Source organism: Macrotis lagotis, chromosome 4 (assembly GCF_037893015.1).
Source record: "Macrotis lagotis isolate mMagLag1 chromosome 4, bilby.v1.9.chrom.fasta, whole genome shotgun sequence".
Classification (NCBI taxonomy): domain Eukaryota; kingdom Metazoa; phylum Chordata; class Mammalia; order Peramelemorphia; family Peramelidae; genus Macrotis; species Macrotis lagotis.
Genome location: NC_133661.1, coordinates 52,421,288 through 52,447,317, shown reverse-complemented (window position 1 = coordinate 52,447,317; position 26,030 = coordinate 52,421,288). Strand labels below are relative to the sequence as shown.

The 26,030-nt window shown below is 39.6% G+C and overlaps 1 protein-coding gene across 1 annotated transcript in view; it reads left to right on the top strand.

The window, feature by feature from the left end:
• The first annotated feature begins 2,180 nt into the window (after positions 1 to 2,180).
• Positions 2,181 to 26,030, top strand: part of LOC141520872 (prosaposin-like) — a 34,914-nt gene continuing 11,064 nt past the window's right edge. Inside the window, exons 1-2 of the mRNA XM_074232775.1 lie at positions 2,181 to 2,286; positions 24,110 to 24,243. Coding sequence (XP_074088876.1) covers positions 2,223 to 2,286; positions 24,110 to 24,243 — 198 coding nt within the window. The 5' untranslated portion in view covers positions 2,181 to 2,222. The remainder of the gene's footprint in view (positions 2,287 to 24,109; positions 24,244 to 26,030) is intronic.

The following is a 26,030-nucleotide window of genomic DNA, read 5'->3' as shown; positions in this document are numbered from 1 at the left end:
ATTTTGCAAGGCAATGGGGTTAAGTGACTTGCCCAAGGTCACACAGCTAGGTCATTATTAAGTGTCTGAGGTTGGGTTTGAGCCCAGGTACTCCTGACTCCAAGGCTGGTGCTCTATCCACTGCGCCATCTAGCCGCCCCTGAAGTCTCTTGTGATCCTTGTATATGGGCAATCATAGACTCCCAGGGGTAGGAAAGGACTTCAAAGGCCACCTGGCCGGTCAAGCAATAATCTTTTATAAAGTACCTAATATGTGTCAGAGCATTGAGGATACAAAGGAAGTCCCTAAACATTCCCTGCCTTGGAGCCTCTCAGAGTCTAATGGGGAAACTGCAAGCAAATAACTATGGAGAGACAGACCACAGACGGGCTAAATAGGGAATCACCACCAGAGCAAAGGCACTACTAGCATGAATGGGCTGGAGAAAGACTTCCTGCAGAAGGTAGGAATTTGAAGGAAGCCAGGAGGTGGAGATAAGCAGCTGAGCTTTTCCCACTCTACAATGCATTAGACAAGAGATCAACCTTTCCTTGAAACCCTTCAGGGATAGGGAGCTTTTTGAGGCAGTGCTTTTTAGTTCTGAATGGTTCTAATTGTTGGGAAATTTTTCCTTTCGCTCATCTTTTTTTCTGTTCTGTCTTCTGGAGTCATGGGGAACAAGGTTCTTTCATGAATAGGAGAGTCCCTCAAATTCTTGAGGTCAGAAGTAGAACTCTGGTCTCTTGATTTCCAGCCCAGAGTTCTTTTCATTATTAGTCGATCACTAAGCATTTCTTTATCACCTGAAGTGTGTTGAGAACTTTGAATACAAGTGCACAGTAGGATGTCTAGACCCTGCCTTCCAGAAGTTCATGTCCTATAGGACAAGAGTCCTATGTCATGGAGCCCATTGGCGGTATCTGGTGAACCCTGTGCAGCCCTGATTGGAATGAGATTCTTAATGAATACAATAAATAAACTACATAGGAGTACAAAGGAAAGCAATTGTAGTAAAATAAAGTTATCAAAATAACAAAACAAAACCAGAAACAAGTTCAGGGATCCCAAATTAAGAATCTCTGGACTAGGAGGCTTTATATAACATATACATATATATATATATTTAGGTTTTTGCAAGTTAAATGGGGTTAAGCAGCTTGCCCAAGGCCACACAGCTAGGTAATTATTAAGTGTCTGAGACCAGATTTGAACCCAGGCACTCCTGACTCCAGGGCCAGTGCTTTATCCACTGCGCCACCTAGCCACCCCTATATAGCCTATATATATTTATAGACTATGTTGGGGGGTCAAGAGACCAGGATTCTAACCTCAGCTCCTGCCCTACCTCCATGTTCACCAAGCCCAGAATGCCCTCGCTCTTCCTATCTACTTCAAAGAATCCCAATCTTGGGGCAGCTAGGTGGCACAGTGAATAGAGAATGGTCCTGGAGTCAAGAGGACCTGCGTTCAAATCCAGCCCCAGACATGTAATAATTACCCATGATTAATGACCTTGGACAAGTCACTTAACCCCACTACCTTGCAAACAACAGTAACAACCACAACAACAAGAATCCCAATATTCCTTCAAGACAAAGTTCAAGCACCTTGATCCCTAACACCAGCTCATGGTCATATCTCCCTCTCTTAATACCTTTTACTCTGTTCTTTTGTATTTCTTCGGGATATGCTTATAGGTACATATGTAATTCCTCCCTCAATAGACTGTAGGTGCTTTGAGGGCAGACACTGTCTCACTCTGTGTCTTTGTATCCCCACTGGGAGTGTTTCTGTGGATGTATGTGTTCACACACACACACACACACACACACACACACACACACACACACACACGTACCTTTGTGGAATGCTGCCTTTGCCTGTAGGAGGGAATTTCTATGTCAATAATTGCCGGGTGCTCCACCCTTATACGTTCAAAACTCCTTCAAATAAGCCTGCCATAGGCTGGCAACAGCAAATAGTGGCAGCTGCCAGTTCTTAAGCTGGCCATCTCTCTATCATTCTGACGCACGTTGGCTAGTTGGGTCAGTCCTATATAGGGATTAGTCTCTCACAGGTCAAGCTAGTCATTCTAACTGCTGCCAGTGAAATCTCTGTTGTGGTTTCCTGCCTTAACCTATAGTGTGAAGAAGAAAAGAAGAGAGAGAGAGAGAGAGAGAGAGAGAGAGAGAGAGAGTCTAGACAGCATCTCCAGAGGGAAGCACACTTGGTGACTCCCAAGATGAATTTGCCCCTTGGATACCGGAGGCTCCTGCTTCTTGCTCTCTGCCTACCTTTCTTCCTAGGTAAGTACACAGTCTTTATTTTTCCCAATGAGATAGAGAAACATCCACCCTAGACTCTTCCGGAGAACTGGGAATAATGTATCTGGAGTGACAGAATCCAGTGTGGGGCCATCTTTGCCTAATGGTCGAGTATTGAGTGGACTCAACATGCCCAAGTCTAACCTAAGAGTTCAATAGCACCTCTTCCTGGGGCTGAGAGGGGCTGCTATGACGTGGAGTGTGTTGAATATGGGGTCATCTTTTTCAGCCTGTGGAGACCTTTAGCTGCTGCTGTTGTCGGTGCTGCTACTTTCCCCTCCTTCCTTCTTCTATTTCTCCTACCAAAATCTCTGATACTGAAGAAAGAAGGAAACATATTCAGGGACTTGGTTGTCTTGCAGTCCTTGGCACCTCTATGACCTACTTCCAGACTTCTCTGTAGGGAGTGTTGCCTAGACTATTCAGCTGGCAATTTGGCTGGCAGAGTCCAACTTGATCCAGTGGGGGGCAAGGAAAAACCATCCAGATCAGTGGTTCTTAATTTGAGAGAGATGTGGATAGATTTTGGCTGCAGGGGTGGGTGGAGGCTGTGAAACTGGATAGGGAAGAAAATGTCATCTTGATACCAATCTTGGAATAAAATGTAACTTTTCTCTCATTCGCAAATCTAGGCTAATGGTCAGCAATTTATAGCCTCTAGGCCAAATCCATTCTATTGACTTTTTGTGTGACTGAGAAGGTGAGAATAGTTTTTACATTGATTTTAATTAATTTCTAGCTATACAAAAACAGGTGATCATTCAGATTTGACTTGTGGGTCATAATTCAATGACCCTTAAACAATTATGCTGAGAAAGGATCCCGAGACTTCACCAGACTGCCCCAAAAGTTCATAATTCAAAGAAGAGAAGGATCCCCAACTTAGACAATATTTTCTCTTTTGACTGCTCTGGCTATTTTGCTTTTCATGCCCATTTCATTGATTTGTTTCCATAGTGTTCTGACTGGTATGGGCAAGGAGAGTAAGAGTTAGACTTCTTACTTTAAAGGATATATATATATATATATATACATATATATGTATATATATATATATATATAGTCAATGGTACTTAAATCTCATTGTAAAATGTGAGGTTAGGAGAACAGGATCTGTCTGGAAAAATGTTTTTTTTTTTAGCCAAGAAGATAGTGCTAAAAAGCTTGTCATGTATTTTAAGGGAAGGTTTTTTTTTTAATCAATAGAGACTCTTTGTGACAGTTATACTTTCTATTTAGTTAGTTTTTCAAAGCAATGGAGTTAAGTGACTTGCTCAAGGTCACACAGCTAGACAATTATTAAGTGTCTGAGCTCAGATGTGAACTCAGGTCTTCCTGACTCCAGGGCCAGTGCTCTATCCACTGTGCCACCTAGCTGCACCACTGATAGTTGTATTTTTAAAGTTGTTTATTTTTTTAAAAATTAAATTGTTTCTTTGTTTTGATGAATAATATGATTTTCAAAATGATGAGCTCAGACAGTGCTGATGACTGGTCAAGGAACTTTGGCTACTGAAGATAATTCCTTTATCCCTGGGAGAGCAGATGAAGGTTGGGCGGAGGGTGATTGCAATTAGGAAGTTGGAGGTCATGTCCAGACATTCAGGTGAAGGAAATGAAAGGAAAAATAACTGCAAAGAAAATGAACGTTTTCTTTCTTTAAAATTTATTTTTATTAAAAATATTATTTGAGTTTTACAATTTTCCCCCCAATCTTAACAAATGAACATTTTCATTTATGATTTTTGAGGTTCATTTTTGGTTCAATTGACTGAATGGACTGGTATAAAGAGATGAGACACATTGGAGTCTTGATTTCCAGTTTGCATTGACACAGAGAGTGTGGGGAAGACCAGGACCAAGGCAGGTAAAAAGTTTGAAGTCTCCTGATAACCTGGTATATGAGCAATCACAGAATCTCAGGGATAGGAAGGGACTTCAGGAACCACATAGTCAATCATTTTTTGGGGTAAGGCAATGGAGTTAAGTGACTTGCCCAAGGTCACACAACTGGGTAATTATAAAGTGACTGATTCTGAATTTGAACTCAGGTTCTTCCGATTTCTGGGCCTTTGCTCTATTCACTGCACCACCTTGGCTGTCCCAGTCAATAAAGTGCTAAGTAATAGGAATACAAAGAAAGGCATAAGACAAGTCTCTACCTTAGAGTCCCTTAGAGTCTAATGGAGAAAACTACAGGCAAAGTAGTGATAAATAAGGTGTAGACAAGCATCCATAGTTATAAAAAAAAAGGAATAGAAATCATCACCAGAGGGAAGACACTAGCATTAGTAGGGGATGGAGAAAGATTTCCAGTAGAAGGTAGAACTTCAGCTGGGATTTGAAGGAAACCAGGAGGTGGAGATGAGGAACTAGAGTTTTTGCCCTCCACAATTTACCAGACAAATGATTATCCAATTTTTCCTTGAAGCCCTCTAGGGAAGGGGAACTCACTACCTATTGAGACAGCTTTTACTCCATCTGGATGATGCTAATTGTTGGGGAAATTTTCCTTTCACCGAATCTAGATTTTCCTCTGGGTATCTTTCACCTGTTGTTCTGTTTTCTGGAATCAAGGGGAACAAGGTCCTTCCATGAGATGGCCATATATATATATAATACACATACACACACACACACACACACACACACACACACACACACACACACACACACATATATATATATATATATATATATATATATATATATATATATATAGTTTTTGCAAGGCAATGGGGTTAAGTGGCTTGCCCAAGGCCACACAGCTAGGTAATTATTAAGTGTCTGAGGTCGGATTTGAATTCAGGTCCTCCTGACTCCAGGGCAGGTGCTCTATCCATTATACCACCTAGCCTCCCTGTCTTTTATATTCTTGAAACTTGCCACTACCCACCCTTTTTCTACTTCTCCCATAGTCTTCCTTGTTTCAGGTTAAACACCTAGAGTTCCACTAATTGATCCTCATAAACTGCATTATCTTGTCACCATCCTGATTGCCCTCCAGCCTATTATTTATTTATTTGTTTGTTTGTTTGTTTACCACAGATTGAAATCTGGAGTTAAATGACTTGCCCAGGATCACGCAGCTAGTGTGTATCAAAGTGTCTTAGGTTGGATTTCAACTCCGGTCCTCCTGACTCCAGGGGTGGCGCTCTATCTACTGTGCCACTTAGCTTCCCCTCTGGTTTATGAATGTTAGTTTTTAATTACACATTACTCCTTTATTATAGTGAACAATAAAAGAAGGGGTTGAGGTGAAAACTGATGAAAACCTAGGTGGCAGGTGTAGGTGGTTGGTCAGATATGAAAGACAATGGAACTCTGAAACATATTTTGACATGATCCAGGGACATTTCACTGCTACAGAACAAAGCAGGAACTATAAAACACATAGTTGATTTTATTCCATCCTCTTTGAAATGGAGGAACTCTGACTTGAGATCTTGGATGACCACCATTTGGGATAGTTTAATTTCAAAAACTATGAACAACAACCAGTCTAGAAGAGAGATCTTTTGTGAAAGTAAATCCCAAAGTGGATATGATGACATCACCCTGACCTCTCAGATCCATTTTTCTTGGATTAGGGAAGAAACATGATCCAAACACAATTTGTTAAATGACTCCTCAGTTTATGGGCAGCGTCCTACAACAGCCCCTAAGAGGGTTGCTCTCCTGGCAGGACTGGCTTGTAGGGATCACCGGAACAATTTCTTCTTTCAGTTCCCCACATTGGACCCTTCTTACCTATGTCCCCATCTCTGACTGCCCCCCACCCCCACCCCAACCAGGTCCTTATTGAGCCAAACCACCCAGGAGGCACTTTGACTAAGTGGGAAAGGCACAGGAGAGAAAGGAACTGGTCTGGAACAGGGAAGAAATGAGAAAAGGAATCATTGGCTCCCTCACTGATAGCTAAATGTTGTGATTTCTAAGTGTGTAGAGCAGGCAGGGGAGAGATGTGATGGGGACAAGCGAGTAGGGAAGAACCTGGCTGCTATGGGTGTATTCTGGTAATCTGCTTTCACTTCTTGACTTTGCCTTGGGCAGCCACAGCTTCCATGGCTTTGCTTTGGGACTTATCATTGCCAAGGATTTGATGGGGTTAAGATTCTTGTCCAACTTATAAACGATAGGAATGCTATTGGGTAGACTCAGCTCTATAATTGCTTCTTCAGACAGACCCTTGGGATATTTGACAGTTCTGCAAAGACTATGGCCATGGACTGAGATCAAAACATGTTTTCCTTCCTTGACCTGGGGGACGTGGTCCTCATTCAGGGCTTGGGAAAGAGTTGTTTAATTTTTAAGGCATGAAAGAGGAGATCCCACTGGGGCTTTTAGACTCAGTCAGGAGGGTAGGGTGATCCTGCATGGTGATGGTCTTTGCTGATGTAGCTGTAGAAAGGGTGGTTGGCCTCCACTGGAGGTGGCAGGGATTGTGCTGCCTTGTGCTTAGTAGCTGCCTCTGTTTTGTTGAGACTGTTAGACCTCTATCGGTACTCACAGAGGCACCAAATCCTCATTATGGGCAACCAAATCTGGTCAATGCATCGAATACTGTCCAAATGGTATGATTTGCTTTCTTCTGGACAGAGGTGAACCAAATATCAAATTCATGACCATTGTATTTGGCCTCCTGGTGCTCATTAGGGCTCAGGACCTTGTGACAGCCACAGTTCTCCAGGTTCCTGTCTCTCTCTCTCTCTCTCTCTCTCTCTCTCCTGGATCAACACAAACTTGTAGTAGGCCTGGCAGACAAAGAATCAGGGCAGTGGGTATAGAGGAGGTTGGCAGACTGAAGGGTATATATTTTGCCCTTCTAAAATTAAACTAAAGTCCCATGCCTCCTGAATACCACATTCCATTTATGGTCTGTCTTAAGCCAGATAAACCTTCTTTGGTCTGGTCAGTGTCTCTGTACAAAGCCCAAGGCTGAATTGACTCTTTTGGCTATTGGATCACAATTTTAATTCAAACAGCCTAATAGTCCAACATTACTTCCTTTTCTTCTTCTCTCCTCTGGTAATCAGGTTAAGTGACTAGCTCAAGACTGCAAAGCTAAGTAATTATTAAGTATCTAAGGTCAGATTTGAACTTAGGTCCTCCTGACTCCAGGGTCGGTCCTCTATCCTCTGCGCCACCTAGCTGCCCAACCACTTAGCTTTTGGAGAACGATAGCAATCTAACCTGCTAAAGGGGAGAAGCAATTAGGAAACCTGGAACTCTGAAGGATTTCAGAGATCCAAACTCCATGGGGTTTTAGATAGTATCTAAATTAGAGCCCAGAGAAGCTAGCTGTTGCTCCTACCCTTCACCCACTTCCACTCTGAGCTTACTCAGAGACCTGTTCAAGGTGATTGAATTCTGCCTGAGCAATAGGTTCTCACCCTGAGGCGATGGGGAGGTGCGAAGCTTCTCTTTGGAGAACTATCCTCACTATGACAAACCAGATAGGGACAGCCTGTGATGTAAGGCTTGCTTTGTTGCAGGCAAGAACAAGGAAGGCAGGGAACTATAATGACTCAAAATGCCAGGGGATACTAACCCCTGCCCCACAGAAATGAAGCCTCAAATTGGAGCCATTTCTATATAACCTGGGCAGGTGATGTTGTCACATCTAAATGTTGCCAAGGGCTGACTCCTTTTTCTCCAATTAGCTCACATCAATCCATCCACACAGGTAGCAATTATGCTATTTTATAAACAGAGAAATTGAGCTCAGAGAGGGTAAACTGACTGCACAGTTATTAAGCAACAGAAATAGGACTGGTATCTTTCTGTCTTATGAATTGGAGGCCAATTTGTTTCCTATGGTATTACACTCCCTGAAGACTGAGGTGGCCAGTGGAGGGATAGTTAGAAATGGGATTAAAACCAGTTCTCAGAGGACTGCTCTCAGATGTTCTTGTTGATGCAGGATAAGTCTAATGTTTAGGAGATCAAGACTTCAGGGATTGGGGTGGCTAGGTGGTGCAGTGGATAGAGCACTGGCCTTGGAATCAGGAGTACCTGGGTTCAAATCTGACTTCAGACACTTAATAATAATTACCTAGCTATGTGGCTTTGGGCAAGCCACTTAACCCCATTGCCTTGCAAAAACCTAAAAAAAAAAGACTTTAGGGATGGTACCCCCTCATAAGGAGGAAGATTAGAGATTAGTAATGGGATCTTGTTGGCCATCATTGTCAACATCATGATCACTGTCACTGTCCACCTCTCAATCAATTTATCACCATCATTAATATTGCCATCACAACCTATATTATCACCATTGCTACATTACACATAACTCTCAAAAATATTGCCATCACGGATCACATTACCACTACCCCAATCTCACCATTACCACCAATATTGGCACATCATTGTCAATGATATTGCCGTCACTACCTATATTATCACTGACATCAATATCACTAGTGGTTGTTGCCATCACTGAACTCACCATAACCACCAATATTATAACCATCACCATTGTCAACATCACTATTATCATTATCTTGAGGGACAATTCCTTCCTCAGAGCCTAAAAAGGAAGTGGGGAAACCAGGCAATTTTCCTCACTCTACCTTTATTTATTTATTTAGGTTTTTTGCAAGGCAAATGGGGTTAGGTGGCTTGCACAAAGCCACACAGCTAGGTAATTATTAAGTGTCTGAGATCAAATTTGAACCCAGGTCCTCCTGACTCCAGGGCAGGTGCTTCATCCACTGCACCACCTAGCCGCTTCACTCTACCTTTACTGATTCCTCAGAGATATATTCAACTGTCCTCTCATTCCTGGAGACAGCAAGGTTGGAGTACAATGTTGGAAATGCAGTAATCTATGGGTTCAGGGGAGCTTCTTCCAGATGACCAGAAGAGATTCCATGACATCTTCCCAAGTCTGACCAATGGAGGAAACTAACCTCTGCCTCTGCTGTGTCTGGGAGTTCAAGATAAGATTGCTGTGGAGGGGAGGAAACCGAGGCTCCTCAGATTTCATCGAAAAAGGAAGGAGACTGACATGATCATAGATTTCAAACTGGAAGGGATCAGTTTAAGTTTAGAGATCACTTAGATCAACTCTTCATTTTATAAAGATTTGAAACTCAAAATATGAAGTAGTTTGCACAGATCACCCAACTTAGTAGCTAGTGTATTTCTGAGGTGGGATTTAATTCCGCTCATTCTATGTCAAAGTCCTACAGTTAGGAACTAACACTGAAGCGTGATTTTTAAACTTTTGTTTTGGAATGAGCAGAATTGGGGAGATGGGAAAACCAACCTGGGGATTCTCCAACTCTCCCCATCAGAGCCAAATACTGAGGAGTCAATTCAGGGTCTACAGAAGTCACTTCCTCCATTTTTTTCTCTGCCAGACCCCTCTTTCTGTCTCCTCTCCAAAGACTCTGCTTTGGGGAATGTGAGAGAAAAAAGGTGGCAGAGGGAGAACAGCACTTATCATGACTTTATTCTTTTTCCTTTCTGGAGAGAGGGATGTAGGAGGCAGCTAGGAGAGCCATGTCCTCATTCCATGGACCTGTCTTGCGAGTATGAACTGGGCTGAGTGACTAGCTGTCTACTGAGGGCAATAGATTGATCTGGTTGATTTTGGGTCTGATCCTGAGGGAATACAGATTGCCTTACTTCTGAAACTGCTTTTTCTCTAAACTCTGGGTTCTGGCTCTCTTTTTGCCTCTCCCCTCTACTAAGAACCCATAGTATTGTTTCAGGTACACAGAGAATGAAAGTGTCTTAAAAGCCCTTTTGCCAGAGGATATATTCTCAGAGCCACTAGTGGTCTTTCTAGCTACGTGACATGTTTTTCTATCTTCACCCTTCTCATATACCCACTACCTGAATTTGTAGGTGGCACAGTGGATAAAGCACTTGACTTGGAATCAGGAATACTCATTCCTGACTTCAAATCAGATACTATCTGTGTGACCCTGGGCAAGTTACTTACCCTTGTTTGCCTTAGTTTCCTCATCTATAAACTGAACTGGAGAAGGAAGTGGCAAACTGCTCCAGTATCTTTCATGGTCTAATATGAGGTCACAATGAGTCGAATGCAACTGAACAATGGTGACTTCTCACATGGATTTTTGCAATAGGTTCCTATCTCCTCTCTCTTTGCTCCAACTGACTTATCACACCATAATTGTTGAGCTATTTCCCAATGCAGCCTGGGACAGATTAAACTATAGTTGGGAAATATTTAACAAAATAAATAAAAATACAATAGATCATTTATAGGTCAAGATGCAGGGATCTTTATGTACCTTACTGGTTATTCTTTCTTTTTGATACCATTGTTCTGCAACTAACACTGACTTTAACACATTAACCTTATTTTTGTACTGTGGCTCCCCTTAGCTGTCTTTCACATAGAGTGTAGTGTGGGAAAAAGAGCATTGGCTCTAGATTTGTGAGATATCGTTTAATTCTGGACCTAATACTCACTAAGAGCATTTATGGTCCCTTCCAGTTTGAGATCCATAAACCATGTGGTCTAAAGGCAATCACATAACCTCACTTTCTATGATCCCATGATTCTCATTTGTAAAATAAGGAGACAGTCTTAGTATGGTAGAAAGAGCCCTATTTGGAATCAATGAGTTGAATCTGAATCCTATCTCTACTTTTTTTTCTTTTGATGCTTTAAAAATTGACTTTTTATTTTTATTTTTTTAGGTTTTTGCAAGGCAAATGGAGTTAAATGGCTTGCCCACAGCTAGGTAATTATTAAGTGTCTGAGGTTGGATTTGAACTCAGGTGCTCCTGACTCCAGCATCTATCCCCTGTGTCACCTAGTTGCCCCCAAAATTGACTTTTTAAAATTTTGAGTTCTGTTAATCTAGTTTTTACCAAGCTGTTTCTAACAAAGCAGGCCAGAGGCAGAGTGTCAATAAATCAGTAGCAGTTCATTAATTACTTTCTTTGTAAAGAATTCATTTGCAAATCATGGGAATCCTCTATTCCTTAGGGTTTTACCTTGCTGTTGTGAAGTTAGATATTTTCTCCAATCGTAAGTGTACAGATGGATCATAGAACAATCAGATTTGGGGCTACAAACCTACCATGCAGAACAATGCAAAGATTACATCAAATGTGACCGTCCAAGTAGGAGTCCTGTGTGAACAGCTGGGTTGATTGTATGCCAGGGCTTGGGTACAGAACAGAACAAGGGCAGGTTATACTACTTCATTTCACTTAACACAGGCAAGTACAGTTTAGGGCAGGACCTGCCATGACTGATGGATGATTTTTGTTCACTGTGTTTTCCTAGGTCCAGAGACTGCCTGTGAAAAGGATTTCTAGAAACCAAATTATTATGAATAATTTCACTATAAATTGCATATTAATCAATATAAAATCACAACTCTTGACATTCCCTTTTTTTCAGTCAGTAAGGGTGGAGCCCCTCACAGACTGATAATTTTTTATTTTGATATATGATTTGTCAATAACCTAATACAGAAATTTGCTATAAAATGAAAAAGAGGGGCATAGTTATTATAAGCAGGGAAAATTTCCCTTAGCTCTGTCTCTTAGATAGAGACAGTCCAGCAAAAACTTGGTTAACAGAACTCAAAATTTTTAAAAATCAATTTTTAAAGCATCAAAAAAAGAAAGAACAGAAAAAAGTAGAGATAAAATTCAAATTCACCTCTTTGATCTCAACTAGGGCTCTTTCTACCATACCATGACTGTCTCCTTATTTTACAAATGAGAATTATAGGATCATAGAAAGTGAGGTTATGAGTTTTAACAGCCAATTATGTTGTCACAGATTATAAAAGACAAGGTTTAAGATTGACCAGGTGGGCCATTTTCCTTTTCCAGAAAGGAAATAGCATAACAGGAAAACAGAGTCAAGAAGATCACACCTAAGCCATGTCCCATAGGCCTTTCCCCATATTCCTTTTCCAGACATCCACCTTAAGAGTTCTCAGATTGTCACACATGCCATTTTCTATGATTGACTTTATGTCAATTCAGATACACACCCTGGTAATCAAAACTCAAAACAAATTATGGTCCCAAGAAATTGTCCTTAAAGAGCAAAAACTTGCCATTCATTACAACATAAAACTTAAGTATATTTAGAAAAAAAAGTTGCTAATTCTGTGAACCATTAAAACTAGGAGAAAATAAGGAGAAAGAAAATCTAAGTAGTAAGCCCACATTCTGATTTCTTGAGTCCCAGCTCTACATCAGATGTTAACTTCTTGACCTAGGGGTCCTGGGAATACCAGTCTACTTCAGAAGTTGGCTGCTCCGGACCCATTTTATTCTCAAGGTCAAGTCACCTGTGGGCTCCACAACCTGCCCTTTAAAGGTGTTATATGGATCCAGGACTCCAGTCCCCAGAGATAGGCAGCAGTGGGGATGGTGAGCAGGACTTCAAAGGAATCTCTCCACTGTGACTCCAATGAATGTTCTTGGAGCTCCTTTTCCAGTCAGACCAGACACTGAGTTGGATCAGGGACTGAGTCTTGGCTGGGATTTCTAAAGAATGAGATTGTGAGACAAATTGGCAAATTTCTGATATTCTCTGTGCCAATCCAATTTGAAAAACCAGGAGAGAGCCTTTAACTGTTATGCTTTCCATTCCTAGGTATAGTGGCATTGTTTGTCCTGTTACTATCTAATAGGAACTGAGCTTATGAGAATCAGATAAGGCCTAGTAAAGCTAATGGAAGGTCAGGGAATACCTGGTTCTTCAGATAATTTAGCAAGAGAGGTCTTAAGTATGCCATCAACTCCAGGATGAATAACTTAACTAATGAAACTCCTGTGAAATGGGTACTTCTATCATTATTTCTTTAGGAACCCCCATATTGGAATGATTTTTTTTTCTAATAGGATTTTTGCCACCCCAGAGGTTGTGGCATTTTAGGAGGAAAGCTTCCATTCACTAGCAAAACATACAGACCATAACATATAGCATATTTGTAACCAAGGGTAGGTGTCCATTAGATGAAGTCAATCTGCCAGATTTCAAAAGGCACATTTATCAGAGGACACTGTTCTTGAGTTGGCTTCAGCACCTTGGATGCATTGTGCTTGGGGCAAGTGGGGCAGGTCATAGGCAGTGACAGGCTGTGAAAACGCCTCCACCAATATTTTCAAGCCAACTTGTCATGTGGCCAATGATTGAATGAATAAAAGTGTCCTATCATACATATGTTCTTAGGGAGTACTGTAAGCCCATTTGGACCTACTCATAATTGCGTTATCAAGTTTGCACACCTCATTTTGAAGTCTTTCCTGGTTTGTGATTTTGGCTGCTTGGTCAGCCAAAATATTTCCACAGGCATGAGTGGTGTTTTCTAGACTGTGTCCTGGAATTTCAATATAATTTGGGGAAGTAGTAACTAGACTAATAGAAGGGAAATCTGATGCTGAGTTCTAATGGACTGGTCTGAAGAGGTAAGGAGGCCTTGATGTTTCCACAGCATCCCAAAATCATGAGCCACCTTGAATGCATATTTATTCTCTTGCTTCAAGTTCAGCTTGTGCTGAATGGGCAACAGGATGCCATGACTAGCACCCAAGTATCCTTTCTTATATCTGAGGCAAGATCCACCAGTATTCCAGTCAAAGTTAGCTCTTCCTAAAGAATTCTTTAAATCCTCTCAGGGATACATTAAGAAGGTAAGTAATGTTATCCAGTTCTTTACTACCATAGAAAGAATGGTTATAAATATTTTTCCTTTTTCTTTGATCTCTTTGGGTTGCAGACCTAATAGTGGCACCACTGGATTTTAGGATATGCTTAGTTTTATAGTCCTTTGGTCCTAGTTCCAAATTGTTTTCCAGAATGGTTGTATCAGCTCACAATTCCACCAACAGTGCATTAGAGTTCCAGATTTCCTCACATCCCCTCCTCTTACTTGACTTCTTATTAGTAGTGGGACCTTATGACATAAGATGTCTTGATTTCAAGTTTCCTCTTCTGTAAAATGAGGGGGCTGGATTGGATGATGCCTAAATTGGATAATGCCTTACCTTTCTTCCAACTCTAATATTCTATGGTTCTTATAAACTTCAAGTAATCTAGAAGATCCTTGAGAGTAAGGATTACATTGTTCTAGTTTGATAACCCTGGAGCCTAGCACAATTCTTGACCCATGTCAACATGTAAGCAGCAAAATGTTTATTGACCTGAATTAATTTATTTCTTTAATTAGATTTTATTGGCATCTTTTATTTTCTATCATTTGCATTTCACTCTGTATCTACTGTCCCTTCCCAGAGAGCTATGCCTTATTACTAAAAATCAGAAGAAAAGAAAGGAATGAAGAAAAGAAATTCAGCAAAACCAATCAACACACTGAAAATGTCTGACATTATATTCTGTGTTTACTATCAGTGCTTTCTCAATGGAGCCAGAGGATGTTTTTTCATGTTCTTCTTTGGGGTGAAACTTGATTATTATAATTTTACAACTTTCAACTTGAATTATTTTGTTTTTGTTCTTTCCATTTACATTATTCTTGTCATTACACACATTATTTTCCTATCTGCTTACTTCACTTTGAATTAATTCATACATATTTCCCTATGCTTCTCTGTATTCATCATGGTTCTTACAACATAATAGTATTCCATTACGGTCATGCACCATAATTTGTTTAGCACAATTAATCGGCATCTATTATGTTATCAATTCTTTGAAAAGAAAGAGTGCTGCTACCGAAATTTTGGTGGAGCCTTTTTTATGTTAATGACGTCTCTCTAGTATATGTCTAGTAGTAGAACCTCTAGTAGAAAGGTGGAAAGGTTTGGAAATTTTAACTATTGTATCTGCCAATTGATTTCCAGAATTGATCAACAATTCACAACTCCACCTACAAAACACTGATGAGCTTACCTTTCTACAGTCCCTCTAATATTGGATATTCTTTGGTATATTTTGTCATTTTTGCTTATTTGCTTTGATGGAAGTAAAATTTCAAGGTCTTTTGATTTGCATTCCTGATTGCCTCTAATCCAAGGCCATCTCCAGTCGATCTGTTTCATATCGGGTCACTGATCCCAGATAGCTCTGAGGAGAAAGTGAGGTTGATGACTTAGCATAGCACCCCCTCACGCAAATCCAATTCACTTGCTTGCCAAGGCATTATAATGTCATGTCTTCAAGAATGAAGGACAAACTTCATCTCTCTCTCTTTTTTAGTGGTAATTTGGAGCATTCTTTCATACTATTGATAATTGTTTGCAATTCTTTGAGGTTTGTTCATATCCTTTGATCATTTATAAACTGATACTTGGCTCTACAAATGTCTATTAGTTATTTATATGTCTTAGATAGCAGAACCTAATGAGAGATATTTTGTGCTGTGAATTCCCTTTTCTCCCCACCAGAACACATCCCTTCTTTTCCTAGATGCTTGAGTTTTCTTTTGCAACTGCAAGTAATAAAAACAATGAATTTTAACTTTCACCTTTTTAAATTGCTTCTATCTCATGTTTGGTTAAGAAGTCACCCTTTACCCGTAGTTGTGGTTTGTTTCTCCTCAATTTTTTGCAATATGACCTTTTATATTCAGGCCATGCATCCATTTTGTATTTTTTCATGTTACTGTATAATATGGTATAAGAAGCTGGTCTAAGTCTCAATTCTGACAACTGCCTTAGGTAGGTACAGTGGATAGAGTGCAGAGAAGGGAACACTCATCTTCCTGAGTTCAAATCTGGCCTCAGATATGATGTGACCCTGGTCAAGTCACTTAACCCTTTTTGCCTTGGTTTCCTTATCTGCAAAATTCTGGAGAAGGAAATGGCAAACCACTCCACTATAGTTGCCAAGAAAACCCTAAGTAGGGTAAGTCACAAGATTTGGTCGTGACTGAAACAACTGCACAATAAGCTTTCCAGGTTTCTCAGCAGCTTTAACCAAGTAGGTAGAATTAAATTAAAATCTATGACCCTTTCAACTCAAGGTCTTTGACTTGATGATGCTTGATGCACTTTGATTATGTACATTTTACTTCCTGTATCTTATCTCTCACCCCTGAAATTATTAAAGAGTGAAACAAATGAACAAAGGGGGGTATTTTTTCTGTCCCTCAGGGTCAAGCCCAGTAGTTAGCCTTTAAGTAGAGGTGTATATGGAAACTCCACCCTGGTTAAGGTAATATTCTAGGAATGCCTCACTTTTTCCCTTTCAGGGTTGTTTCTCAATAAAGTCACCATATTTCCCCATGTATAAGATGCCCCTTAATTTTGAGGCCCAAAATTTGAAAAAAATGTATTACATAAAGTTATTGAACTCAAGTTTTACTCATCATGAAATTCAAGAAACCTCTTCTCATAGCTTTCAGGCATCTTTTAGACAAGTCTGGTATATGGACATGTGCTTAGTCCATTCCCATTTCATGAACCTGAAGCACCAGTTGTGCACTCCTTTGAAATCTGTCACTTCTTTTTCAACAGTAATTCTTCTGGCCTCATGCTGAACCATCTTTGTGGACACAGGAATTCTACTTGCCCTTTCCTCTTCAATCCATCTCTTTAATTCTTTCTCTAATTCAGGCTATTTGGCTGACTTGCCTCTCAGGGTCTTCTTCTGCCATGGCGTTTTCAGTAGGGTTTCTTCCTGTAGCCAGTCTTGGATTGCTTTCTCAGTTGGAGGAGGAACCAAACCAACATTCAGGAGCATGATTTCCATTCACTTTTGCAAACTGGATCATGTTGAACCAGCACTGAACAAAAATCTTTTCTGAGCCATTTCTGGGCAGAATGTGGCAAAATGTCACCTAATATACCAGTAACAAATTGGAAACAATGAATGCAAAGACAATAAGCAGTGAAAAAGTGGGAAATGCAAGTAAAAAAATCTCCAACCACTGGTATGACACTCCCAGTTTTTAGACCCCAAATTTATCAAAAATGAGTGCATTTCATACATGGGGAAATATGATAAGTCTCAGATGATTCTATTTCCTTATTCTCTTATCCTTATCCACCTCCCTAAATGTTCTCCTTCTCTCTAATTCCATAAGCCTGCATTTCAGTATTTTTTCCCTTTCTCTATAAGGTGAAGTGATGACTTGAACATATGAAGGGTGTGATGAGTAGGAAAGAATGATGGTGCATAAAGAGGAATAGAAAGAGTGATGGATTTGAAGTACATGTACTGCACATCTAATATTATACAAATTTCTTTATTACTTTCTGCCTCAGATTCCTTATTTGCAAAATGAGGAAGTTAGGCTAGATGATCCTTAAGATCTTTTCCAACTCTAAGTCAATCATATTATTCTCTTCCCTCCTCTTTTTGTTCCTGGTTTCTGGTCTTCACTACTCCTTCCATAGGGTGGGGGGAATGGGGGAGGTGAGGTTCTCAGGAAAGAGAATTGAGGGTTTCCTTGGTTCATATAGCCATCTCCTATGGGTTCAGTTCTAGCTAGCTCCTTCCTGGATCTAGTAACCATCTATTAGCTGTGTGCTTAGTTATGTACAAAGGAAGTTATGTGGGTTATATTATGAAAGTGGGTATAATCTTAAGATGACACAAGGAGAAAAAGAAGAGGTAGAAAGCTAATGGATAAGAGTGTATCTTGCACCTGGCAAGAATATTCCAAAGACATATCAATGATTTTTGCATTATCTGATTATCTGCTGCTTTAGATTGTGGAAGAAATCAATAGAAAATTGCATTTCAACTAAAATCTATAAAAGATGGTTTATTAGAAAAGAATCTCTGCTTGGCTAGAGGTTCAGATAGGCAAAGAATCTGAATTTGAACTCAGGTCTTTCTGACTGCAGGTGGAGCATATTACTCATTAAATTACCTAGCTGCCTCTAAAACCAAGATACATAGTTTAGGGGATTTTGGTTTACAGAGCAGAGCAATATTTACATTAATGGTGGCCCACTTTTTGGTTTACTTAAGCAGAACAATATTCATGTTAATGGTGACTCATCTTGAGGAAAAAATAGCTTTTGGAAATGCCCTCTAAAGATGTCTCTTTCTATCTGGAGAGAAGTAAATGAAGGAATACTTTTCATTGGATTAGACAAAGATATTACCACTTATTGTAGTCATCACCATAAGCAAGACGGACTAATGATTTTCAAATGGGGGAGAAGTGAGATTCTCTCTGAAAATGAAGTCTTTGCTTCAAGTGAGATGAAGGACTTCGGGGCACTGTTCATATAACTCTTAATTTTTAGGAAACCTCTTCCATAAAACTTCCATAATATCTTCTAATGGTGAATCGACACTATTAGAAGAATGTAAATGTAACAGGCCTTTGAGACATGTTTGTACCTTGGTATTTGTAGTTCAGAGGGAGATGCATGCTCTCTATCTGGTGAATAAGGTGGGTTTATCTCTACATTCGGGCCAGAAAATATACTTGAGGTATCTTCTGGCATTCTTAAAGAGATATACACAGTCTTTGAGAAACAGACCGAGGGGAATCCTCCAAAGCAGGGCAGTCACAGCAATGGGATCAAGCTTCCCAGTCCCATCCATGACTTGGCAAGCTGAGCAGGAAAGGACTGAGGTGTCTCTGGTGGAGAAGGGAGAGATCAAGGACAATCATAAACCAGGACTGGCACCTTTGGAGCATAAGCTCCATCTAAATGAAGCCACTTCTTTAAAGACTGAGGGGAGTTCTAAGAAAAGGTCTGTTCATTTTTCTATTTTCCTCTCCCAGGACCAGTTCATAGACAGACATTCTGAAGTGTTGTGTTTTCTTCTTTATCCAAATATTTCCAGCTAGAAATATATTTAATTTAATATATTTAAATATTTAATTTAATATATAATTAATAATTTAATATATTTAAATATAATTTAAATTAGAACTGAGAGCTACCTTCAAAGTTAGGACCCTTCTTGACAGGAGGCTCTGAGCTTTGAAGATGGTATGCCTAGTTTTATATTTATTACAGACTCCTTAAAGCAGTAGAGAAAGGGACCACAGGGATGGGCAGGGAAGGATGTGGTGGTGGAGGTGGTAGGGCATTATATTGCCTCTAGGCTAAAAGAGGACCTGGTAGTTCTAACTGGGGGTGTGTTACTTCAGGGTGTGTCTCTCTGAAGATAAATATTAGCCAACCCGCTGATCTCCACTTCAACACCCACCAACACAAAGATTACATAAATTTCTTGAGGGCAAGAACTGTTTGACTTTTGACTTTGTATACTCAGTACCTGATACTAAGGAGGCACTTGATTAACAGATAACTTTCCAAATTTTGACTCCTGTTTGCCTCATGCAGGGTTGAGCAAAATGCTTCTGTTAACTAGACAGGGTGTCTGGGGTCATAGGCTGTTGAACCTTGTAGAACCGTGAGAAGGCTGGTACCTCCTCTCTGCCCATCAGACAACCTGGGTTGCTCTGGTAGAATGCACACCTGGATTCCGCAGGATATCTGGGCTCCATGGAAGGGAGTCACCCTAAGTCCTGGGCCACCTGGTCTGAGTCATTCTCGTCTTGGCTCTGAAGCAACCCCAGCTCCTGGACACCCAAACTCTATCTTCTTCCATAACAAGGCAGGCAATGGCCCAGGAAGAGAATTGGGCTGGGAATGCAGAGATCTGGGTTTTGCTGTCTAAGGTCTACTATTCACTTGCCCTTTGATCTTTCCTAAGTGACTTAATCTACACGGGCCTCACCTGTAACATGAGGAGAGGTGGACAAGGTCACCTCTGAGGTCCCTTCTGACTCCTGTTCTATGATTATTGAGATCTGAGCTTAGTGTAGATTCTCCTTCTAACCAAGTGGGAGTCAGAGCACAGTTCTCTATAAACTTTGGTCTCATGCCCTGGCCCCATATCTCTCTGGAAACTACTTGTGGTCTCTGGGACTGCATTTTATCACCTAAAAAACTGGGGGACAAAAGAAAATCCTTGCTAAGAAGAGGTAGTAAGTATGCCCCAAAGGGAGACACTGGAGGCAGCATGAGTGAAGTGGGTGAGATCACTACCACAAAGACCACCATCTAGTCTCCAGCCTTGGTGGGTGCAGCTGCCCAAGAGCTTCCTGAGTTGCCCTGCCTCATAGAGGCTACTAGTCCTGCCTATGTTTTCCAGTTCTGTCCAATATCCCCAAGAGGAATGAACTATAGCCCCCCAAAGTCACAGCTACGATGAACCCAGAATGAAATCTTCTGGGCACCAAAGTTCTTAGCATGATAAACTAATGCTTTATCAGGCGAATGACAAAAAAGAGGATGTATTCATGTGCCAGCCTTGTCTTTCCATATATACTCTAGCAGTCTGGACCATTGAATCTTTTCATCTCCCCTACACTCTCATATGAGTTATCTCCCTCTATTAGTATGGGGGGAAAATTGAGACTGTCTCAACTTTCTATTTGTATTCCCAGACTTCAGCATTCTACTTTGCACATAGTAAGTGCTAAATAAATGCCTTTTCATCCATTCATCCATCCATCCATCCATCCATTCATTCACCAAAGTGGCTGTCTTAGTAATAGCTCCATCAAATCTTTGAGTTAATGGACAGAGACATTCTTACAAACATTCAGAATCTGTGTGTTCAACCAAAATAGTCCTTAGTGGACATTTTATATCTCTTAAACACTTTTTGGTAAGAATGCCCCATGTGGGAATTGGCTTGGTAAATGAATGAAGAAATTATGGTATTTGAATGTGATGGAACACTATTGTTTTATAAAATCATGGGAGGACAGACTTCAGAAAACCTTGGAAAGACTTATATGAACTGATGCTGAGTGACGTGAGCAGAGCCAGGAGAACACTGTACACATTAACAGCAACATGTGTGATGATCAGCTATGATGAGCTTAATTCAGTGATTCAAGGACAATTCTAAAAGCAAGATGCATGATGGGAAATACTATCTACATCCAGAGGGAAAAACTATGGAGTCTGAATGCAGACCAAAGCATATTATTTTCACTTTTTAAAACTTGTTTTATATCCCCCCCTTTAGTTCTGATTAATCTTTTACAGCATGACTAATATGGAAATACGTTAAACTTGATGGTGTGATATATATATATATATACATATATATATATAAAAAATCTATATCAGATTACTCACTATCATTAGAAAGAGGTAGGAAACAGAGGGAGGTAGGAAAAATGTGGAACTCAAAAACTTACAAAAAGATGAATGTAGAAAATTATTTTTTCATGTAATTGAAAAAATAAAATAACATTCAAAAATAAAAGAAAAAATAAATCTGAATGATGACTTATTTTTTTGCAAGGCAATGGGGTTAAGTGACTTGCCCAAGGCCACACAGGTAGGCAATTATTAAGTGTCTGAGGTCAAATTTGAACTCAGGTCCTCCTGACTTCAAAGCTGGTGCTCTGTCCATTGTGCCACCTAGCTGCCCCAATGACTCTTACTTTATTTTATTTTTAAGCAGGTAGCACATTTTATTGGGTTTGAATAGATGAATAAGAATTCAATAGGAGAAGAGGATATTTCACACACATATACATATAAATATGAATATATAAATAAAAAGTGTTTATATATGAAACAATACAAAAAAGAGCACACAGGAAATCACAGAGAGTGTTTGTTATAAAAGGACTATTGTACTGAGAGAAGTAATATAACATGTAAGGAATGACAATTATGGAGAATGTCAAGAACTTGACAAAAAAAAATTATAAGCTTTATGAGCAACAAGGTTCCATGATGATTTCTGAGCAAACAACTGACATGTATAAAGATGATTATTCTAGGAATGGAAAAATGTTGTACTATAAGTCATAAGGAGATGAAGTGGCATTGCAATATTTCAGCTAGGTAGTAAAATGTCCGTACTAGAATCATGACAATGGAAATAAAGAGGAGAGGAAACAAACCAGAGATGTTAAGTAAATCAATTTACCCATAAACAGCAATATACTAGTTATGAGTGCTTTTGAAATTCAGCCCTTGGGATTTGAAATCTAGCCATCTAAACTTCCAGAATGGCCCAGGACTAGAGACATAGAGAATCATACATCTTCCATTATAAACTAAGGGATTAGAATTCAAAAAAAAAATTCAAGCTAGGGGCAACTATTCTTGATGACAAGGAATGTGCCCATTCTTATAAATAGGATTCCAGTAAATTTAAGCAAATTCTGTAGTCAAATAAAATCAATAAATTCCAATAAATTAACTGTCTCAGCCTCTATAATCATACCCCAGGTCAATCATCATCTAACCAATTTGAGCAGCTGAGAATTTGGATACTCTCCACTGCCATCTGAGCAACAGAGAAATGGAAGGGGAGAAAAAATATCAAATCAAAATAGAAATTAGGTCTGGGGTTCAGTTGCCCTTGCTAATTTTTTTTAAGAAAGATTTTATTTATTCAATGACTTATTTTAAAAAAAATTCCCCCTTGAGAAAGACTTATAAAAACTGATACAAAGTGCAATGAGCAAAAGCAGGAGAACCCAGTACAAAATAATAGCAATATTGTATGATGATCAACTGTGAAAGACTTGGCTACTCTGATCAACAGAGTGATTCAAGACAGTTCCAGAGGATTTGTGATGAAAAATGCCATTCTCTTCCAGAGATCAAATGGATGGACTTGTTCTTCACTTAAATATGTCTTATTATTCTTATTGCATTTCTTCTCCTTGTTACTCACTCCCTTAAATATTATTCCCATTTCTGAGATATTAGGAAAGTAATAACTCATAAAGTCAGCTTTTCATAGAATTCCTCATAACAATAAGAGATTTTAAGAACCGTAGGTTAGCACAGTGTACCTATGGATGGTTTGAATGCTTTAGTGTTTGACAGCAGCTACATTAGAGCAAGTCTAGGGCTCTCTTAGTCCTATAATTGTAAGAAAATTCAGCTCTTGGGGCAACTAGGTGGGGCAGTAGATGGAGCACTGGCCCTGAGGTCAGGAGGAACTGAGTTCAAATCCAACCTTGGATACTTAATATTTACCTAGCTGTGTGACCTTGGGCAAGTCACTTAACCCCACTATCTTACAACCCCCCCCCAAAACACAAGAAAATATAACTTCCAATTGTGAGGAAAATTGGGTGTTTGGCTTCCACAGGATGTAGGAGGAGACTGTTAATTAAAAAAATATGTATATATATATATATATATATATAAATAATATACATATATATAACAAAGATGGGTCTGTCAAAGTCTATAGAAAAGACAGCAGCTAGTGCAGGTATGTCAGAGTAAGACAGAAGAGGAGATTAAGGAATTGACGCCACCAATCACTGAAGGGGAGAGATCTTCCCACCTGACCATAAAATATCAGACCTGAGAATAGACCAGGCCTACTCCTACTAGTTTTGGTTGCCCTAGGCTCTTTGGCCTCTTGCTTAATGAGATCCATGCATTTTACTATACACTCCCCAGTGATGATTGAGACCCATCAGCATAACATGCCTTGTGTGACCAGGGTGGGGAAAACATTAGAGAGTGGTATGAAGTGGGTTTATTGATTAGATTGTATCCCTGATGATTCAGACCAATGGCTGACTCGGAGGGGAGGAGAAAGCCTTTCATATTCTATCTGAGACTGGGCTTCGTCACAATTTGGGGTTTTTCCCCCTGGGGAGACAGCCCTTTTCTGCAGGAAAAATGAATTAATAAAAGCTATTCAAACACTTCAGGCTAAGTTTTATAGTTAGGAGCCATTTATAACACTCCTTTACACATAAAGCTTATTAGATGCTTTGATAATATACTAGTGAGGCAAGTATTAATTTTGAATTCTTTTATTGAGGAAATGCTGTGAATAGTTTTTAATATTTATGATAGAACAGGGTCTTGTGTTCTGAATAGTTTTGATGAGTTTATGTTTACTTTTCAGCTCACATCACCCCAGTGCTCATGAAGGAAGACTGTGATGAGGGTTCTGAGGACTCTTGCCAGAATTTCATGAGAGCATCTGAGTGTGGAGAAGGTGAACACTGTCAGAGGACTTTTGGGAGCAGGACAACAATGGTGAGTGTATTTACTCAATCCTCATTATTTCCAAACTTTTCATAATCTTTCTGGAGTAATCTATAATTACATCATTCCCTTAAATGTTTTCTAGTGTCAAGTGGACATATAGGCTCGAATGGTTATCTAGTGGTTAGGACACTAGTTTTGCCCTTATTGGGAAATTTATTGACTTCTAAAACTTTGGTGTAAAGTTTTATTTCTTTTGAGGTATGATTTTATTTCTTTTTTTTTCCCTGTCCCTCTTACAGACTTCCACTATTTCATTTTTGTTTTGAATCCTATCCTTTTATTTATTTTGGCTTGGTTATAATTGACAATAAGCCTTCCTTGGACTTCTTGTTTCCTTTGTCCCTGACTTGGCTAGGTTTGCATATGAAAGACTATTATTTAATGGTGTTAAGTGAACCGCTCTTATGGATTTTCCTCCAAATATAATCTTCTTACTGTCCTAGATCTTAATGTAAATATTTACTCCACTGTCACTTGCTAAGGTTCAATTTGGCATAGAATAGTGATTTGTAGCATTATTGTGGTTGAAGATTGCATTTTGGTTTAATATCATATAGTGATGGGAAGATTATAGTCATTGTGGTTTCATACTATGAAACTATGGTGATTCATGTGAAAATATTTGCATCCAATGGATAAATAGAATCTTATGGAATACTAATGGAATTAGATTGCATTTTATTAGAAATTGATGTCCATGAGTACTATTGGATCTTTTTGAGGCAAATGCTATAAGAGCAGAAACTAGTTTTTTTTTTAATTTTCTAGTTAGGGAGACAATATGTAAAAATTGTGTTTATGTAAGTTGTCATCTCTCTCTCTCTCTCTCTCTCTCTCTCTCTCTCTCTGGTTGTTGCTTTTGTTGAATTGTGTCTGGCTCATTGTGATCCCATTTGGGGTTTTCTTGGCAAAGCTATCAGAGTGGCTGAAGTAAACAGGGTTAAGTGACTTGCGCAGGGTCATCCACCTAGGATATGTCTAAAAACTGATTTGAAGTCAGGGATTTCTGATTCCAGATCCAGGACTCTTTCCAGTAGGGCACTTAGCTGCATTATAGCAAGCTCTATATAAATGTCAGCTATTTTTTTCTGTCATTGTTATTACTAAGGTATTATCTAGGACCCTGAGTGACTTTCTGGCATAAATGTGAAAACCTCCAATCCCATCAAATATGCCAAGCATATTTCCAATTCTCAAATAAAATAGGTTGGAGAAGAATGAACATCATTGTATATTCAACCTATTCAGAGAGGACACCCAGCTCCCTAGATCCTGGTACATCCTTAAATTCTCACCACCCAGACTGATCCCTGGGTCAACGGGTTCTCAGAGTTCTGTTGCCCTGGACAGGTCTTGTTACTGGACAGGTCTTATCTCCAAATGGAAGAGTCAGTGAAATCACAAGCAAAGTGAGGTATTTATCATTGAAATCTCCAGATATGGTGAACATAAATGCTCTGTGGGGAATGGATATGCAATGCAGTGATGCTCTGTCTCCCACACCTCCTGGATAACTCAAATTCCTAATGTGAGAGCAAAATTGGAATTCTGTTGTTAGGCTGACTGTAAATTTAACAGTGTTCATAGAGACAAGATCTATCTTGCTCAGCACAGCCTCATGGAAACATGTCCATATTTGAAGGTCACTTAGATCCTGAAATTGAGAATCCGGGGTACTTCTTTCACTTCACAGAAGCCCCCACAGTCACAGTGGGGGTGATAGCCAGGCCTTGCCTCCTTTGATCATCCTTTTTTGAAGAGGACCAATGACATTA